Genomic DNA, 17,086 nt, shown 5'->3' with positions numbered 1-17,086 from the left:
GCTTGGGCTCAGGGCAAGGTCCTGCCCTGCACACCTGGCTCAGGTGTGAGCCTGCCCCGGGAAGGGAGCGGGACATTCCCATCCCCACGGATCAGGGCTGGGAGCAGCGCTGGGAGCACGGACATGGACGTGGCTGTGGGGTCAGTTGCTCTCGGCGTTCTCGGAGAGAGAAGCTGCTGGTTCTTTTCGGCCGTTTTTTCTTTCCACGGACAAAGATCCCAGGACCCCCGGCCCACCTTCCCTATCCCACTGGAGGCCGGGCTGTGGCTGCCCTGCCCCGCTGCTGCTTTGAGCCTTCGCTCGCTGTAGCCGTGCCCGCCCTGCCTGCCTGGGCCTCCGGGGGGGTTCCCCGCTTGGATACATCGCGTCTGCCCCCCAGGATTTGTGCTCATCCCTGCCGTTCCAGCCTGCTGTTCCCGAGGGTCCGGCCGGACACCGGGATCGGCTGCCCAGGGGTTTGTGAAGCCTTTGTTCCATCCCTTCCCAGATCCCAGGGCACCGGTGCCGCGTGCTCCCCGAGCTCGCTCCGGAGCGCCCCCTGCAGCCGCGGGGGAACCATCGCACCTGCCCTGCTCACCGGGAGCCGCCAGCGCCCCTGCCGGCTGCGAGCGGAACTGCACCCGAGGGGAAAGGGCCTGACAGCCGAGAAGGCTGGGACTGGGTTTGTGTTTGCTGTTACTGCCAGAGTTGTTGTTGTTTGTTTGACTGGTTATATAAATAATAGTAAAGAGCTGTTATTCCTATTTCCCACATCATTGCCTAAAGGCCCTTGATTTCAAAATTATAATAACTCAGAGGGGAAGGGGTTATATCTGCCAATTCAAGGGAGGCTTCTGCCTTCCTTAGCAGACACCTGTCTTTTAAAACCAAGACAATGAGCTAGCCTGCTTTTTGCAGAGGTGTCTTTGGTTCCAACAAGGCCTCACTGTGTCTCAGTGCACCCTGGCTTCCATGCGGATCTGGAGTATCACAAAGGCTCCTTGGTTCCACCACGTCCTGCTGTGTCACAATGGATCCTGTGCTCCATGAGGCCCTCCAAAGTCATCCTGGAGGCTTGCTTCCATGAGGTTCCATGATGTACCAGTGGTCATCTTGGTTCCAGGAGTTTCCTTAGTGTCACAATGCTCTCCATGCTTCCATGATTCCCCACAATGTCCCAATGCTCTCCATGCTTCCATTAGGCCCTGCTTTGCCACAATGGTGCCCTTGTTTCCATGAGGCCCCGCTGTGTCACAATGGACTATGGTTCCATGATGCTCCGTGGTGTCACCATGGTCTTCTTGAATCTGCAGTGTAACAATGGACCATTGGTTCCATGCGGCCTGGCCGTGTCACAATGGGCTCCTTGATTCCATGATTCCCCACGGTGTCACAATGGAGCCTTGTTTCTAGGAGGTTCTGTACTGTCACAATTGTCTCCTTGATGCCATCAGCCCCTGCAGTGTCACAAAGGCTCCTTGGTTCCATGAGGAACACAAAAGCTTTGCAGAAACATTGAGCAACAGCTGCTGAACACAGCTGGCAACATCTGCTTGCATCAAAAGAGGACTTCATGCTGAGAATGGCACCAGCAGCTTCCATCTGCAACAGAGACCCAGGGAAAGGACAGGCTGTGCCGGTCTGGACAAATTTGGAGGAAAATATCCTCTGGTAGAAGGCAGGTTACACCCAGCCCTCCCCCACCAGGTTCGGGAAAAAAGAATTTTCCTCGGAAGAAAGTGAAAGAGATAAAAACTATTTATTTAACAAACACACAGGAAAAGGATAACAATGCTAAATATTCAAACCTCTCACTGTGGAGAGAAACCTGGGATAACTGGGGAGGACTTTCGTGTTTCAGTGGGGTCTCCTGAAACATCCCTAGACAGCGAGGCCCGTGGAAAGAAATAGGGAGCGATTCTTGAGAGAAGTTTCAGAGCTCTTTCTTCTCCAGCCACATGGGCGGGGCACTGCCAAAGAACTGAGCAATCCCGGGACAAGCAGGGCCCTCCTGGCACAGGGCAACACAAAATAACCAGTGCTGAACAGGATTAGGGCACATGTGAGCAGGGAGAAGGGAGACCCCGTGCCCAGGCCATGCCTCTACCCCTGGGTCCCCCCTCCCATGACCTCATGGCAGGGGGGAGGAACCCCAACACTTCTGGAGGTGTAGTCTCCCTCCTCCTCCTTGGAGCTGGGTCATGGGCCCACATTCAGGGCCCCCACCTCGGGCGAAAATTCTCCTGGTGTGGTCTGATGTTGAAACAGTCAAGAAGAGAAGAAGGGAAAAAAAACCCCAAAGTCCCAGGAGAACAAAGTTCAACTCTCCATCTCCCTGCAGAGAAAAGGAGCTGAAAACTGGCTCAAAAGCAAGAAGGTTGCTTCCTCCACCCTTGCTGCAAGCAGGATGCAGAGGAGTGTGTATGTGTGTCCTTGAACAAACGCTCTGAGAAGTTTGTCCGGTTTTTTTTTCCTCTCCCCCCTCTCAGGCTCAGTTGAAAGGCACAGAAATGCACAAAGTTCACTTCTGGGCATAGAGCAGCCATAGGGGATACACATCCTAAAGTCACCCCAAGACACAGGCACAGAGAATTCAGTGGAAAGACTCCGAGAATTCTGCTCCCAGAGATCATTCCTGCTCACACTGACCCTTGTAGAAAGGGGCCATCATTCCAGGCAGCCTGTACTGAGCATGTGGCTCCTGAGCGGGGTTTGTTGTTTAGGAAACCTGCTCAGGCTTTTCCATTCTTTCCTTGCAAACAGGAAAACTTCTCCTGGGCCTGTGTGCAGGCAGAGCCCTGAGGAGAGCAGGTGGCACATGGTGCGCTGGGCTGGGACAGCCAGCTGCAGAGCTCAAGGGAAGAAGCCCAAAGTGGCACAATGGCTCCTTGCCTTCACATGCAACACCTGGGTCACAATGGTCTCCTTGATTCCATGAGGCCCCACTGTGTCACAATGGCTCCTTGGTTCCATGCGGTTCCGCAGTGTCACCATGGTCTCCTTTGATCCGCATTGTCATCATGGACAGAAGGAGCCGGGCGGCGGCGGGGGCTGAACCCTGGCAGCAGCGAGGAGGAAGAACAGGAAGAAGAGGAAGAAGAGGAAGAAGAGGAAGAAGAGGAAGAAGTGGAAGAAGTGGAAGAAGAGGAAGAAGAGGAAGGGGCCGGGGCCGCCTGCGGTGTCCGATCCCCGGCAGCAGCGGGGAGGCCTCGGGCAGCGGCGGCGGGCGGGGCCCTTTGGAGCCGCCCCGAGGGCTCGGTGCCGCCCCGGGCCCCTGAAGGAGCCGCTCGGCGGGACGGGCGAGCTGGGAACGAGAGAAAACCGCGAGAAAATAAGAAAATCCGATCAAAGAGCCACACCGAGGGGCGTCTCCGCCGGCCCGTGGCACCGAAGGAGCTGCACCGCGAGACCAGCGAGGAGCCCGGCGCTGAAAGAGCCGCAGCGGAGGGCGTGGGATGGGAGGTGCGAATGGAATAAAAGAAGGAGAATGGAATAATAAATTCTAGAAGAAGTGCACGGGGAGTGGCGGGTGCGCAGCGACTGAAAGAGCTGCAGCGAGGGAGCGTCGGGGCAGCAGCGCGGGGTCTCGGCCGCTCCGTGTGACCGAAAGAGCGGCAGCGAGGGACGGGCGGGGCGCGGCTCGGATCGAGCCCTCCAGCTGCGCCAAGAGCGGCGACCCCGCGGGACCGCGCCGGGGCCGGGCGGCGGCGGCAGCCGGAGCCGGGGAAGCGGCTTGGAGCGGCGGAGACGAGCGGGGTGTTCCCGTCAGCTCCGCTCAGCCCTCGGGCACCGGGGGGTTCCGGGGCTTGTTCCCGTCAGCTCCGCTCAGCCCTCGGGCACCGGGGGGTTCCGGGGCTTGTTCCCGTCAGCTCCGCTCAGCCCTCGGGCACCGCGCTGGGGCCCCGCGCACTTTTCCAGCCCGGCCGCCCCCACGGGCCGGGCCCCGCGGCTCCCGCTGCCGCCGCCTCGGCCCCGCCGAGCCCAGAAACCCCGAAAAATCGCTCCCATGCACTAAGGAACCTTTCCGTGCGCAGCCAGGGGCGCAGAGGGGGGATCCTTATGAAGCCCCCTCCCTTCAGTCCCTCCTGGCACGGCCGGGCATTAGCGCAGCTCCCGGGGCTGTGTCCCGGCACCGGCTGCTGCCACAGGGCACGGGGCTGCCGCGCTCGGGCATTAAACGCGACAGATTTGGGGAGCAGGGACAGCCACAGAAAGCCTCGGGGAGCCCTCGGGAGCCTGGAGCTGCACGAGGGCCACAAAGGATGCCCTGGACACAGCGATGGCCCCAGCAGCGGCTCTGCCCCCCAGCACGGGGCTGTGTCCCAGACCCCCCGCTCCAGCCCGAGGTTTGGGGGCGGCAGCGGAGCTGCTGGACGGAGGACGGCTGGAGGAGCAGGAGCGGGGGGAAGAGGAGGGATAAAGGGGGAGGGGCGGGAGGAAGAGGCGGGCCAGAGGGGGCAGGAAGAGGAGCCTCCATGTGCATCCATCGCTCTCTGTGTCCGCAGCTCTCGGCCTCGGGAACACCGCTCCCCCCATCCCGCAGGTGACCGGGGAGGGGCAGCTCGCCCCAAATATCTTGGGCGGTGCCTGGGGTTGTTTCGGGAGAGGGGATTTTTGGAGCTTGGAGGACTCCAGCACCGAGCCCCAAATAGCTTTGTTGGTTCCTGGGGAACGGGGGTTTGGTGGGGCAGGGGAGGGGAGGCGGATGTTTGGATCTTGCAGGGCTCCGAATGTGAGTCGCAAATGCCCCTTGGGGGATATTGGGGAGCCCCCGGCACGCGGGGTTTTGGGGGTCCCGGTGGCGACTGCCGGGAGAAATGGGATGGGGCGAGATGGGGCCCGGGAAGGGTGGGATGTGGATTGGGGTGTGGGATGAAGTGTGGCGGAGGGGGATGGGCGGGATGGGGCCTGGGATGAGGCAGGCGAAGGTTGGGGATGATGAGGCCGGGGGGACCCCAGTCCTCAGGGGCCTGCGGGGTATCCGCCAGCTCCGAGGGAGTTTTGGGGCACCCCTAATCCTGAGGGGGCGGTGCTGGCAGCGGGGGACACGTGGCTCCGGCACCTCTGGCCGCAGCTGAGCCCCCCCCGCCCCCAGCGCCCCCCGGAGCGGAATTTGGGGAGGGGGAGGTGGGGGCGGCCAGGCCGGGCCCCCCCGCGCTGTCCCGGCGGGGGCCGAGTGCGGGCGGGAGCCCCGCGGGGCCCGGCCCTGCCCGGGCACGGCTGATGCCGCCCGCCCGCGCTCCGCACTGGTCCGGACTGGTGCTCCCAGTGCCGTGCGGGGCGGGGCCGCTCTGGGGACCCCCCAGGGCACAGCGCGGCTGCTTTGGGGCTGTCGGCAGCGCCCGGCGCTGGGCATGGGGCGTGTGGGGGCAGCTGGGGCCGCACTGGTGGCACTGGTGGTGCTGGGAGCCCCCCCGGGCGCGGGGTGAGCGGTGAGAAGGGGGGCGGGTCTGGGACCCCAAATGGAGCGAAATGGGGAATGGAACCCCCAAAGGGAGCAGGAGGGGCCTGGAACCCCCAAAACCAAGGCCGGGGGAGGGGAGGTGGGGATTGGGGATGGGGAAGGTGCAGAAGGAGGAGGGGAAGAGGGGGCTGGGACCCCCAAGCAAAGCGGGGTGGGGATGGGACACCCAAATTGAGCTGGAATGGGGCTGTGGATTGGGGGAACGCTGGGAAAGGGGAGGAGAGGGGAGGGTGTTCTGGTTTGGCCAAATTTAGAAATATATCCTCTGAGAGAAGGCACAACCACCCCTCCCCCACCAGGTTTGGGAAAAAATAAATTTTTCTCGAAGGAAAGTGGAGGAGATAAAACTATTTATTTACCAAACACACGGGAAAGGAAAATAACGCTAAATTGTAAAATCTGTTGCTGCGGAGGAAGAAACCTGGGAAAGTGTTAGAGTCCTCCCTTTGGTCTCCTCGGAGCTGGGGCTTGGCCCAGGGCCAGGCCGTCTGTGCCCAGTTGAAAGTCCTCCCGATGTGCTCTGATATTAAAGCAATCAAGGAGTCCAGTAGAAAAGGGGATTTTCAAGGGGAGGAAAAATTCAGCTCTCAGTTTCTCTCCGGAGAAAAAGCAGCTGAACAACTGGCCAAAAAAGAAACTGTTCTGGGCGCAGCCGGCCGGGTGCTTCCCCCCTCCCCTGCCACAGCTGGGAAACCAATTGCTATCTGTGTGTGACCTTGAACAAGCTGCAAACTGCTTTGAAAAAGTTTTGCTCAGTTTTTTCCTTCCCCCTCTCAGGCTCAGTTTAGAGGCATAGAAAGGCACAGGAATTAATTTCTGGGCATAGGCAGCGATATGGGATACACATCATAAGGTCACCCCAAGACAGAGGGAAAGGTGGGGTTGGGACAGAAGAAGAGCGGTTCCATGGAGGTGCAGCCCTGTCCCCCAGCACCTGAGCCCTGGAGCGATTCCCTGGGGCTCTGGGGAAGGGAGGGATCCGCACTGGGGGGGTCCCCAACCCCCCTGTCCATCCCTGGGCTGATCGGGGGCTCCCCCCACACAGCAGCCGGTGCTGAGGCAGCCGTGGGGCAGAGGGGGTGGGAAAGGGGGGGCAGGGTGGGAGTGGAGGAGGAGCGGGAGGAAGAGTAGGGAGAGAGGAGGAGGAGGAGCTGGAGAACCACGAGGTTCCACCGCCCGCCCACTGTGTCCGCAGCACCCCCAGCCCCGGTAGCATCTTCCCCCCATCCTGCAGGTGAGCGGGGAGGGGGAGCTCACCCCAAATCTATCGGGGGGTCAGCAGGAGGGGTTTTTTTTGGAGGGGCGTTTGGAGCTTGCAGATTCTGGAATCGAGCCCCAGATGTCCTTGCATGTCCCTGGGAGGGATTTTTTGGGCCAGAGGGGATATGTGGATCTTGCAGGACTCCAAAGCTGAGCCATAATTGCCCCTTGGGGGTCTTAGGGGGTCCATGTGAGGATTGCCTGGTCCTGGTGGGGTTGGACATTGGCTTTGGGGATCCCCAGGAGAGCTGGGGGCTGGAACATGGGACCCCTGGAGTGGGGAGAGCAGAGAGGGACGATACCAGAGCTGGGGGACCCCCAAGAGCCTGGAGGGGTGGGGGGGCCTGGAGATGAGGTGGGGTTGGGATCTCTCAGCCCTGAAAGGGGCAGTGAGGATAGGGGGGAGCCCCAAGTTCCTGGAGTGGAGGGAGGCTGAAGAGGGAGACCCTGGGACCTCTGGGAGCCAAAGCAGATTTGGGAAAAAAGGGACCTGTGGGACCCCCAAAACCCCCCAGCATCCCTAAGCAGGACCCCGGAGAGGGGGATCCCCAGGACCCATGGGACCCCCAGCAGCCCTGACAAGGGGAACCCCCAGAACCCCAAAGTGAGGAGACTGGAAAGGGGGAACTCCTGGAGCCGTTTTTAGGACTCACTGCCAATTTTTTGTTAGTTTTTGTGGACCCCGGTGAGTTCCAGAGATGGACTTGGGCAGGAGGAAGCCCCAACCCAACACACTCATCTCTTGTTTCTCCCAGAATGAGGATTTCCCATTCCCAACCCTTGGCCAGGTGGAGGAGGAGGCTGTGAGGAAGAGGAAGATGCCCCGGGACCCCCAGGCAGGTGAGGAGGAAGTCAGTGCCCCTTTCCCCCTCTCTCCTGCTCCATCTCCCAGCCCAGCATCGCCCCCGGCTGCAGGACAACCCCGCTGCCGACGCCGTCCTGCCGGGGACGGACTGGGGGGATCTCCTTCCCCTTCCCTGTGGCACGGAGGCAAATCCCATCCTCTCCTTGTCCTTCCTCCCGCAGACAAGGAGCTGAGGACGGAGCCCAGGGAGGACAAATCCCCGCGGCAGAACCTGGTGGAAGAGGCCGTTTTGAGCGGCTCCATGGCGCAGGAATCCAACAGGGAGGAAAAGCCCCGGAGATCCCACAGGAGGAGGGGCTGCAAACGCAGCCCAGGGTGCCCTGAGGAGGAAAGACCCACCCTGTGCTGGGAAGGCGGCCGGAGATGCAGCCAGAGGTCAGAGCTGGTGGTTCATGAGCAGCTTCACGATGGGGAGAAGCCCCACAAGTGTGGGGAATGTGGGAGGAGCTTCAGGTGGAGCTCCAACCTGATCAATCACCAGAGGATCCACACCGGGGAGAGGCCCTATGAGTGTGGGGAATGTGGGAAGAGCTTCAGGTGGAGCTCCCACCTGATCAACCACCAGAGGATCCACACCGGGGAGAGGCCCTATGAGTGTGGGGAATGTGGGAAGAGCTTCAGCCAGAGCTCCAGCCTGATCCGCCACCAGTGCATCCACACTGGGGAGAGGCCCTACGAGTGTCCTGAGTGTGAGAAGAGGTTTCAGACCAGCTCCAATCTCCTCCTGCACCAGCGGATTCACACGGATGAGAGGCCCTTCCGCTGCCCCGACTGCAGGAAGGGCTTCAGGTACAACTCCACCCTCGTCACCCACCGGCGCATCCACACTGGGGAGAGGCCCTATGAGTGTCCCCAGTGTGGGAAGAGCTTCTCAGACAGCTCAGCCTTGACCCAACACCAACGGAGGCACCACTAAGGGAAGCCCTGCGAGTGCCCCGACTGTGGGAAGAGCTTTGTCCTCTGCTCCAGCTCCATCTCCCATCAGAGGAGCCACGTTTGGCAGAGCCCTGGTGACCCACATTCCCTGTGATCCGTGTTGGGAAGACCCCTGGCTGGTGCTCTCCACGTTCTCCTGGATCCCTGTAGGCACCTGGGTGAACGCAGGGGCAGGAACATCCATCGGGACTCAGATCGTCATTGGAAATTCATTGGGAAGAGCTGATTTTTTAACTTTACACCCCAAAATTTTCATCTACTCTGTCCAATTGTTTTCTCTGGTGGTATCAAGCAACCCTGGATGACCTTGGAGGTCTTCTGCAGCCTAAGTAATTTCTGTGTTAATCCCACTGAAACAACCAAAATTGGGGTAGAAATAAAGAAATTAAACAAAGAGATCTAAAGCGGCACCATTTTACTGGAATTTGGGGTTGAATTTGGGGTTCAGAGGAATATTCGGGAGGATCTGAGTGTTGTGGGGCTGTGAAGCCAGGCAGACTGGGGCCACAATCTTGTACTTGTGTTGTCAGAACGTGTCCACCTGAGCCCACCTATTCATCAGGAATTCTGGTTGTCTGTCCCAGTCCCTGCTCTGGGTCTCTCCCTTTGGAGTGTGACGTCCAAAGTGCCCAAATCGCTGCTGAAGTGCCTGAGCTGCTCAGGGCTGTGGATGTTCCTGTCCCCCAGCCTGTCCTGGTCGGTGCCATGGGGGCTGGGAGGGGGTCTGGGGGGCTCCTTGGGGGACTGGGAGGGGCTTTTGTGGCTCTTGAGGGCATTTGTGGTTCTTGGAGGGGCCTTTTAGGGTGGTCTCAGAGAGTTTTGGTGATCTTGGCTGGGCCGTGTGTCTTGGAGAGAATTTTGTGGTTCTTGGGGTCATTTATGATGCAGGGAGTGGTTGGGGGGTTCCTGGCCAGGAGCTGTGGGGTGGTTTGAGGGGTCTGGGAGTGGCTGTGGGGCTGGGAGGGGGTTTTAGGGCCTCTCCCCCAGACTCCAAAGCTGCCACCAGACCCCACCCCCAAGATGCTGCTGGTGGTCGGGGATTCCATGTTGGGGTTCATCCTCCTGGCACTGCAGGAGAAGGTGAGGGGGGGTCCCCAGGGGCCGTGTGTGTCCCCCCAGAGCGTGTGTGACCCCCCCATCCCGGTGTCACCCCCTTTTCCCTGCCCACAGGGCTCCTGAGCCAGCCCCTGCTGCCCCGGGAGGGAATTTGGGGAGGGGGCAGAGGGGGTGCGCAGCCCCCGCCGGGGGATGACCCCGGCCCAGCGCCCTTCGTTCAGCACCGAGCTGGGCTTGGGGCCGCAGGAGGAAGAGGCCGATGGGAAGCAGATCCTGAGGGGGGACAGGGCTTGGGCTCAGGGCAAGGTCCTGCCCTGCACACCTGGCTCAGGTGTGAGCCTGCCCCGGGAAGGGAGCGGGACATTCCCATCCCCACGGATCAGGGCTGGGAGCAGTGCTGGGAGCACGGACATGGAAATCCTGGGAGCCACTGGGACCGCACTGGGGGGTGAATGATCCCCCCCAGCACCTTTCCAGGCCGCCCTGCGACCTGAGAAATGCTCGCTGGGCCTCGGCCTTGGCCAAGAGCCCCCGGGCTCAGCTGCTCTGAGCTCAGGCGCTGCCAGCTCCCGCAGCCCGCCCAGGGCCGCCCTGCCCGTGCCGGGGCTGTGCTGGAATTCTCTGCTGCTGCTGAGCCACTCGGGGGGTCTGGCCCCGCAGGAAAGGTGACCCTGAGCCAGGAGCTTTCCTTGGCCGCAGCAAAGCCTCGGCACGGAAAGACCTTCCCAGCGCTGTGCCCTGGGCCGGGAGGGATTGTGCCACCAGAGCTGTCCCTCCATTTCTTCTGCCAGGCAGCTTTAGCACAGGAAAAGTGGAGAAGCCAGAGCTGCCTCTCAGCTTTCCGCAGCCCTCCAGAGGAATCCTGTGTGGGAAGCAGCCTGGGAACAGGGTTTCTGTGCCAGGGCAGGGGAATTCAGAGCCCTTTCCTCCCCCGTGGGCCCAGGCTCTGGCCCTTGCCCTTTGCAATGGCCCTGCAGCTGCCAGAGGGGCCTTTTTGGCTCAGCTGAGAGCAGTCCTGCTGCAAGGCTGTCCTCGAGCTGCTTGGGCTGCACATGTGCCCAGGGAATGCTCATTGCTTGCAGTCTCAGGCGCTGTGGGTGTGCAGGTGTAACTACTGCAGGAGGGAACAGCTCTGCTGGGGGCAGTTCTTGCAAGGTGCTGGCCCTGGCTTGGGGCTGGGCCGGGGCCAGCGGCAGAAAATCAACTTGCAGCTCGGGCCCCGCAGCAGGGAGGAGCAGCAATTGCTGGGGGAGAGAGACTCTTGCCAAGGGCCTGCGGGGCCGGGCCCCAGGGAACGGCTTCCCGCTGCCCGAGGGCAGGCTGAGATGGGATGTGGGGCAGCAATGGTTCCCTGGCAGGGCGCTCAGGGCCTGGCACAGGCTGGCCCCAGAAGCTGCGGCTGCCCCCGCATCCCTGCAAGTGTCCCAGGCCGGCTCGGCCATTGGGGCTTCCTGCCCAGGAGGGCTGGGCTGGGCTGGGGCTGCTGAGGGCGGGATGGGCTCTGGCTGAGCCAGCTGAAGGCTGCGCATGATGAGGCCGGGGGGACCCCGTTGCTGAGTGGGTTCTGGGGTATCCCCCATTCCTGAAGGGATTTCAGGCTATGTCCCATTCCTGAGGCAGTTTTGGGGTCCCCCCAGTGCTTCGGAGGGGTTCTGAGAGGGGGGCTCTGGTACTTGGAAGGGGGACCTATTGTCAGGGATGCGGGGAGCCCATTTTGGGAAGGATGCTGCTGTTTCTGGCAATGTTGAGAGGTTCTGAATGGGCTGTGGGGCCCTGGCTGTCATTTTGGGACTTGAGGTGAGCCCATGGGCACAGCAAGGGCTGAGGAGAGGTTCCAAGCTCCCATTTGGGATGGAGGGATTGAGCGGGGGCCTCCAATAAACTCAATGCCAGCCCCAGTGTGTCGATGGCAGCCCCAAATGGCTCGATCCGTCAGCCCCAAGGCCCGGCTGTGGGGAGTCAGGAGCCACAGAAGGGGAATTGGTGTCCAGGAGGGATGGGATGGGATGGGATGGGATGGGATGGGATGGGATGGGATGGGATGGGATGGGATGGGATGGGGATGGGATGGGATGGGATGGGATGGGATGGGATGGGATGGGATGGGATGGGATGGGATGGGATGGGATGGGATGGGGATGGGATGGGGATGGGATGGGGATGGGATGGGATGGGATGGGATGGGATGGGATGGGATGGGATGGGATGGGATGGGGATGGGATGGGATGGGATGGGATGGGATGGGATGGGATGGGATGGGATGGGATGGGATGGGATGGGATGGGATGGGATGGGATGGGATGGGATGGGATGGGGATGGCATCGTTGGGGTGGGATGAAGTTTGGAAGGGATGGGGTGGTTTTGCCGCTTGGAGTGGGGCATTTCAGGGAGGAAAACCAGGAGCTGCTTTTGGGGAGGCTCCTGGTGCTTTTTGACAATTTTGGGGCCTCTAAGTGGCTTCTGGGAGGTTGCACTGAATTTGGGGCAGGTGCCATAAAACCTCTGCAATTTGTGGGACTGAGGCGAGGTCCCCACATTTTGAGAGGGTGAGAGGACCCCAACTGGGAGGGGATCCTGCTGCTTTGCAACCCTTCCATGGGGTGAGAAGTGGCTTTTTAGGGAAGGAAGGAATTCGGAAGGAAGGAAGGAATTCGGAAGGAAGGAATTCAGAAGGAAGGAAGGAATTCAGAAGGAAGGAAGGAAGGAATTCAGAAGGAAGGAAGGAAGGAAGGAAGGAAGGAAGGAAGGAAGGAAGGAAGGAAGGAAGGAAGGAAGGAAGGAAGGAAGGAAGGAAGGAAGGAAGGAAGGAAGGAAGGAAGGAAGGAAGGAAGGAAGGAAGGAAGGAAGGAAGGAGTGAAAACAATGTAAGTTCTGAATGAAACAAAAAAAATATCACAGTTGTAAATAACACAGTTGTCTTTTAAAAAAATATCAATTCCCTCTGAATCCAAAGTTGCAGAAGACTTTTCACTCCACATTGGGGTTTTATCTCTCATACTTTTTCTGGTTCTTTTCTTTTTTCTCTTGTTTTTATTAGATAACACCTGCTAGGAAAGAAAGACTCCCAGGCAAAAGCCAAAGCCAAAGTCCTTTGAAAACCCTGCAGTCCCTGGGAGCATTCAGGAGCCCCCCAGGGCCATTCCTGACCAAGGCTCCCCAGGGACTCCTTGCAGCAGATCCCTGAGGCCACTGGGATGTGGGGGGATGCTGAGGGCAGGACAAGGGGCTGACAGTGCCCAGCCTTGCTGGGGCTGTGCCAGGAGGCCCCAGGGCCTCAGGACAAGGTGTCTCCTCCCAGCCCTTGGTGGCACAGACGCTGCTGTGCCCCAGGGCACCAAGGCTTGGCTTCTCCTGGGCACTGCCAGCCCTGCCAGGGCCCTTGGCCATGTCCAGCACAGCTTGTCCTGCACTGTCCCACCGCTGCTGCTGTGTCCCTGCAGGCTGCACACTCCCATCTCGCTGCCCCGCCAGCTCTGCCCGGCCACTGCCAGCCCTGGCCTGAGCTGTGCCCAGCCTCACCCTCTGTGCCTTGGGCACACACACATGCCCTGAGCTCCTCCTCCCTCTGGGTGCTTCTCCTGCCCCAGCGCTGCCCTGGGAGGGACATTTCCTCCTCCTCATGCCCAGTGTCCCCCTGCCCAGCTGCTCTGTGGGGCAGTGCGTGTCTCTCCTGCTGTTCCCTCCCTCCCAGGAAAGCTGCACCATGTGGGGCACGGCCCTTCCAGCAGCCTCCCAGCCCCTCAGCCTTGTTGGGCCCTTTCCCCTGAGCAGACAGCAGCAGCATCTCCGTGCTCTGCCCAGCGTGCTCCTTCCGTCACCAAACTGCAGGAAAATAGAAACTGTCCAACACCATCTCTGAAGTGTCAGAGAATCAGGCCCTGTGGAACCAAGGAGCCCTTGGGACACAGGAGGATCTCGTGTAAGCCAGGGTCAGTTCTGCCACTGCAGATCCAAAGAGATCCTTGTGACACGCTGGGGCCTTGTGGAACCCTTCTGCCCTGGTCTCTGCACCAAGGAGACCCTTGTGCCACTCCGGGACCTTGTGCAGCCAAGGAGAGCATTGTGAGAGTGCGGGGCCATGGAACCAAGGGACCATTGTGACCTTGTGGGGCCTCATGGACTCAAGGGACCATTGCCACACTGTGGGGCCTCATGGAATGAAGGGTCCATTGTGACACTGCAGAACCAAGGACACCATGGTTACACTGTGGGGCCCATGGAACCAAGGCACCATTGGGACACCCCGTGGCCTCATCCTCTTGAATTTCAACAGATCTGAGGGATGGCAGCACCTGCAGGCAGCACTGAAGGATTCTGGGGAGAACCTTTGATCCCTGCTCCAAAAGAAATCAGAGAAAGATCCCTGGTAAGATAAAGGCACCTTTTCCTTTTCCTTTTCCTTTTCCTTTTCCTTTTCCTTTTCCTTTTCCTTTTCCTTTTCCCTTTTCCCTTTTTCCTTCTCCTTCTCCTTCTCCTTCTCCTTCTCCTTCTCCTTCTCCTTCTCCTTCTCCTTCTCCTTCTCCTTCTCCTTCTCCTTCGCCTTCTCCTTTTTCCTTTCCCTTTCCCTTTCCATTTCCCTTTTTCCTTTTCCTTTCCCTTTCCCTTTCCCTTTCCCTTTCCCTTTCCCTTTCCCTTTCCCTTTCCCTTTCCTTTTCCCTTTCCCTTTCCCTTTACCTTTCCTCTTTCCCTTTCCTGGTGTAAACTGTTGACCTGCCTGTAAGGTGCAGCAAAAGCTTTGCAGGGTTTGGTTCAAGGTACCCAAGGTTGGAACAGGGAAGTGTTCGAGTCCCTTCTAAGAGGAGGGTTGGAGTCTTTGTTCCATGACTGCCTGGGATCCATGGAACAAGTGTGTTCTGGCAGACTCTGGGACCTCCACAGCAATCCCATGCAGGAGCCAGCACTGGACCTGCACCCTGGTGGGAGCAGCGTGGTACGGATGGGAAACGGGCAGCTGGGTGTGCAGTGGCAACCTCGACCCAGGTCATAGAAGCCCAGGCTTTAGCTTTGAACACAGCAGCACAAAAAGCAGAATGAATGACCTTTCCTAGAAATCACTGAAGGACAAAGGGTGAACATATGGACTGATTTGAACTCTGGGTTTGGAATAATACACGTCCAGGGAGCCACATGGAAGGAAAGGGCACAGAGGTCTCCAGTGAGTACAACAAGAAATCAGTCACCTACTGCAGAGTGTGCCAAAGCCAAAAGAAGTGGCCCTGATGCCCTTGTAAAGCCCATGGGTTTGGAGACTCCCCAGTTAATCCAGGGAATCCATTGGCTGACCAAACAGCTCAAGAGGGTGCTGAAAAAGCTCTCCTTGCACTAATACCTGGCAAAAAGTGGAATGTTCTGCAACAAAAACCAGATTCCAGTGATCAGGACAGGCAGTCAGCCCCAGCAGCAGCAGCTCCGGAAAATCCCAGCAGGTGATTGGTAACCCCGTGTGGGCAGGTAATTGTAGCTCCACAATTAATGTAGAACGGAACTCAAACATCAGGAAACACATGAGGAAATGGAGAATATGGTGGCCAGTTTACAAAGGCATCCAGTAAGCACAAAAATGGCAAAAAACAATAGATCAGTTGTTGAGAAAGTTGGGATTGGTTTTGAAGGAAGAAGGCTGCCTCCAGGGCTGGTTAAATGGGAATCACCAGGTGATTTTGGCCAACTGATTTTGCAGAACTGCCCAGGCAGAAGGGGGACTGGCACATTTTGGCATTGGTGGATCCTTTTTCTGGATGGCCAGAAGCTTTCCCATGTGGCACCAACAAGACAAGGGAAGGCTCAGAAGTTTTGCTGAAATGAATATTTAATAGCACTGGGACTAACTCTTGTAAGCCTTAAAAGGTGCATGGTTCTCAACAGATCATTTGGGCTGGACTCGCCTGTACATCCTTTCCAACCAGGAGATGCGGTGTGCATCAGAACCTGGAATTTTGGAACAATCCAGCCAAAGTGGAAGGGACCATCTCAAGTCCTCCTGGTAACCTACCCTGCACTCAAGGTAGAAGGAATCAAACTCGGGGTTCATGACATGTGGGTAAAACCAGCGAGCACACATTAAACACAGCAGAAACAAGACTGACACCGTGGAGTTTGGGGGTTGTTACATCAATCCTATTGTTTTAGGTATTGAATAGGATTTTCTAAGGGGATACTATTTATTGGATCTGGATGAAGATGATCAATAATTGTGTATTTATAATAATAATAGAAACGATGTTCCTGACTTCGGGGAAGGGAAATGCGGTTTTCAAAGTCAGTGCAAGGTGTTGGCAGATGACAGAATGTGACCCCTGTAACAGCTTGTTTGCCAACACCAACCTCTGCAGAAAATCCAGTTCTGTGGGGAGCTTCAGTCAGCAATTTGACAAAAATCTGGGAACACGTGTGGGAAGGAAATAGCACCCAGGGCACCTGGACAGGGATGGAAGGAGAATATTCCTTACCATGGGCACATCAGAACAATAGTGCTGAGAATTGTAACATTTCCAAACCGGATCTGGAAATTACCTCAGGAAATATTGATCAGCTGACAGATTGCACTGATACCCCCTGGAGCTGTCAAATTCCAGCAGTATGGAATCACCCTCAGACAGGACAATGGGAATGTTTCCAGCCAGTTCAGGGGTGTTTGGGCTGGGAAGGGAGCCCAGGCCTCCCACAGGACCCCTTACAGGTGGACAGGTGGGTATAAAATATCCTGATTGAACAAGGTCAAGGCCAAAGGATCCCAGGACAAAGGAAAAGTGGGATTGCCCTGGGACAGACACTTGAGCTGTTTGGAATGCTGAGGTCCAGCGGCTCCTGGCTGTGGCCCAGGCTCTGAGGCTGGGCTGTGCTTGTAGAAATGATTCTGCCTTTCTCAGGGACACCTGGGCTCAGCCAACAAACAACGAGCCTTGGAGAGGCACAGAGTGTCAGCAGGACACGGTCAGATCCTTAGGAGCCCCAGGATGGGTGGGAAGTGATGGAATTTGGAGCACACATTTGGCCCTGGGAGAATCAGGAGCACCGTGGACACTGGGGGTATTAACGTTCCGTCCCTCGTGCAAGGAGTCACCACCGGGAACCCGACTGTGGGGAAAGGTTAAAGGGGATGGAACTTGGAAACATCCCAGTGCGGGAACTACAGCGGGATGGATTTTAGAATCCATCCCTGCTCCGCAAAGATCTGCCTTTAGGAACAGACCAGCCACACACCATTGGGCTCTGCAGATGGAAACTTTAGGGAATGCAGCTCCTTTGGGGTTTGCTGAAACAAAGGAACAATTGCCAGCCACAGCTAAAATGACCTTACAGAGCAGATTGGCTTTAGCCCTATTGCTGTTACATGGACAGGGAGTATGTGGATTCTTGAACTGGAACAGCAACACTTGTTGTGTGCACATTCCAAATGTAATGCTGGATTGGATGATCGGGTAGAGAGGATAAAATCGGTTGCTGCATCCAGCAGGGAATTAAGGGGAGGGTTAGACAGTAACTGGTTGGATAAAATATTTAAAGGACATAGATTTCCCCTGA

At 58.1% G+C, this 17,086-nt stretch overlaps 1 protein-coding gene across 1 annotated transcript in view; it reads left to right on the top strand.

Moving 5' to 3' along the window:
• The window catches only part of LOC138101776 (zinc finger protein 850-like), a 79,444-nt gene extending 70,960 nt beyond the window's left edge, over positions 1-8,484 (top strand). The window contains exon 6 of the mRNA XM_068999562.1: positions 7,922-8,484. Coding sequence (XP_068855663.1) covers positions 7,922-8,484 — 563 coding nt within the window. The remainder of the gene's footprint in view (positions 1-7,921) is intronic.
• The last annotated feature ends 8,602 nt before the right edge of the window (positions 8,485-17,086 follow it).

This window comes from Aphelocoma coerulescens, unplaced genomic scaffold (genome assembly GCF_041296385.1).
Source record: "Aphelocoma coerulescens isolate FSJ_1873_10779 unplaced genomic scaffold, UR_Acoe_1.0 HiC_scaffold_46, whole genome shotgun sequence".
NCBI classification, from domain to species: Eukaryota; Metazoa; Chordata; class Aves; order Passeriformes; family Corvidae; genus Aphelocoma; species Aphelocoma coerulescens.
Note: the sequence above shows the minus strand (reverse complement) of the source record. Positions and strands in the feature narration are given on the sequence as shown.